The sequence below is a fragment of the Neophocaena asiaeorientalis genome, unplaced genomic scaffold (assembly GCF_003031525.2).
Source record: "Neophocaena asiaeorientalis asiaeorientalis breed wild unplaced genomic scaffold, Neophocaena_asiaeorientalis_V1.1 scaffold129, whole genome shotgun sequence".
Lineage (NCBI taxonomy): Eukaryota > Metazoa > Chordata > Mammalia > Artiodactyla > Phocoenidae > Neophocaena > Neophocaena asiaeorientalis.
In genome coordinates this window covers 37183-39771 of record NW_020172446.1, presented here as the reverse complement: position 1 = coordinate 39771, position 2589 = coordinate 37183, and the positions used below count along the sequence as shown (strand labels likewise).

At 43.1% G+C, this 2589-nt stretch overlaps 1 protein-coding gene across 1 annotated transcript; it reads left to right on the top strand.

Annotated features, from left to right (window-relative positions):
- The first annotated feature begins 283 nt into the window (after positions 1 to 283).
- Positions 284 to 2370, top strand: LOC112394306 (eotaxin-like). Its single transcript, XM_024737054.1, has 3 exons — positions 284 to 413; positions 1618 to 1729; positions 2127 to 2370. The coding sequence occupies exons 1-3, from the start codon at positions 338 to 340 to the stop codon at positions 2230 to 2232; spliced, it is 294 nt and encodes a 97-aa protein (XP_024592822.1). The 5' UTR covers positions 284 to 337; the 3' UTR covers positions 2233 to 2370.
- The last annotated feature ends 219 nt before the right edge of the window (positions 2371 to 2589 follow it).

The following is a 2589-nucleotide window of genomic DNA, read 5'->3' as shown; positions in this document are numbered from 1 at the left end:
CTGCAGGTGGTTCATGTCAGAGAAAGCAGAGCTTGTAAAAATGACCCTCTAGGTTACCATTTGTGCTCAGTCATTCTAAAAACATGCGAGCATGAAAAAATGCGTTTGCCTCTTATGTCCTGTTAATTTGCTGGGATCTGGATCAGCAATTCAGGACCTGCCTTTGTCATGATTTATTCATGACCCTGGCCAAGCGAAGGTTTCCCTGGAAGCTACCACATCCTGTGCTGTCTTTAAAAGGCATGTAGAGCAGGCAGGGCTGCAGAGCTCAGAGAGGCTGAGACAAACCCAGAAACCAACAGCTCTCAGGCTGAAGCTGGTAACCTCCCTGCTCAACATGAAGGTCTCTGCAGCACTTCTGTGTCTACTGCTCACAGCAGCCGTCTTCAGCACCCAGGTGCTGGCTCAGCCAGGTAAGTCCCTTCTCTAAGGCAAAGCTGATCACCACCAGAACTGTCAGATCAGCAAGAATCTGCAGAGACTTGCTGCAGATCCCGTCATTTTAAAGACGGGAAAACGGGTCCCATGAGTGGACAAGAAGAGCCCCGACCTCACAATCAGAGAAAGAGCCAGAACTAGAAACCCAGGCTACTGAGGTCAGTCCCCACGTTCTTTCCTGACATGAATATTGAGAGTGATGCTGTGTCCATCCATAATCCGGCTGCCTTCACATGTTTGGGGATGGGGGCACACAAAAGAAAGACCCTCTCTTATTGCAGGCACAGGGGGCATTTTTGTCAGTGGTGGAGAGAAAAAAAATGCTTTGACTGTACACCCCAAAATTTTACTGGATCCCAAGACAGTTTTCAGAAACAGTGGTTAGAGGAAGGGAATGGGGTCCCAGGGGAATCTATCAAGATGAAGTGTTGTGATTGTATCTATATGTTTGTATCATAAATCATGTTTTCATCTTCTGATGACTTAGATTTTTCTGCATGTAGCAGTCTGGATAAGACAATGCATGCTGTGGTAACAAACAATCCTAAATTATCAAGGGCTTAAAACAACAAAGGTTAATTTCTTACTCATGCTAAATATCTATAATGTATTGGCTAGAGCTTTGACTTCATACACTCAGGATTCTTCATACACTCAGATTGATGGGGCAATTGATTGGGAACATTGCCGCTTACTGTAAATGAAGGAAAAGAAAGCTCTCAAGGGTCTTGCACTGACAATTACAAAAGCTACCTTAGAAATGATACTTGTCACTTTGTCTTCTCACTTATTGCTCAAAACCAGTTAATGGTTCCAATCAACCAAAAGTGGCCAAGACTTGCAAGTCTACCATGCGTCCAGAAAGCAGAGAATGGAGAGTATTTGATGAGCAGTATTATGACTATCCCTTAGTGACATAGCTCTTCATAATGACAAAGTTGGAGCTTATTGCATTGACCAAGCTTTTTCCATATCCTTGCCTGTAGCGATGGGTCCCTACTGTACAGCTGGGGACACCAAATCAAAGGCAGAGGTACAGGACCTTGGAGCAGATGGATTCTGCCTCTATCTCTTACATTTCCTTGCCTTCCTGAAATTTCTTTCCTTACAAAGTCATGCTTAAAAATTATCTACATATCATTAGTGCTCAGTCTTTCTATTCATTTCTCCCCAATTCAGCTTCTGTCCCAACTGTCTGCTGCTTTAATATGGCCAGAAGGAAGATCCCCATTCAGCGACTGCAGAGCTACAGAAGAATCACCAACAGCAGATGTCCCCAGAAAGCTGTGATGTAAGTAGACAAAACCTACCTTCTCCCAGCCCCAAATTTCATTTCTTGGGGGTAGAGCTCTTGAAACTGCATTAGAGTTAACTGGAGCCTTACACTTAGAGAGTTCCATCTCTATAATCCAATCCATGAGTTTTCACAACAGGAAATTTTCCCTCTAGCTCCCTGCCTAGAAGTTTGTTCAGGTCATACCAGTCCCTTCGAGTGAAGAGCAAGAATGGCTTTACTGAGCCATCAAGAGCAGCCACTGACCCTCAGCATCCCACCCTTCCTCTATCTCCTTCTTCTGCTCTCATGGCAACTCCTTCATCCCATGGCAGATGGTCCTGGAAGGTTCAGGATTAAATTGGCACAAGTTTCAAAGAGGATCCTTAATAAGTTCTTTCCCTCTCTCCCACAGCTTCAGCACCAAGCAGGACAAGAAGATCTGTGTTGCTCCCCAGGAGAAATGGGTCCAGGATGCCATGAAGTACCTGGACCAAAAAGCCCAAACTTTAAAGCCATAAATATTCACCTTTTAAAACCAAACCAGAGCCTCAAAATGCTTGATTCATTCTCCCGGTCTTCCTAAGATGTATTCTGAGATAACCTCATTCCAAAAGGAATGGCTTTTATTTAATAATTAAAAAAAATATTGCATATAAGTTATTGACTTTTTAAAAAATTCTCTGCCATGAATTTTTGTTACTTTTAAAATGTAAAGCTTTGGTTGGGTCCCTCCCCCTCTGTGAGCCCCAATTCAATCCCCTGCAACATATGAGTAATGTTGTCTCTCTCCTCTTTAATTCCCTGGAATCTTCTAAGGGTCCTGGCAAGGATCATCGATACAAAAAAGTTTTGTATTTATTTATTTATTTTTTTTT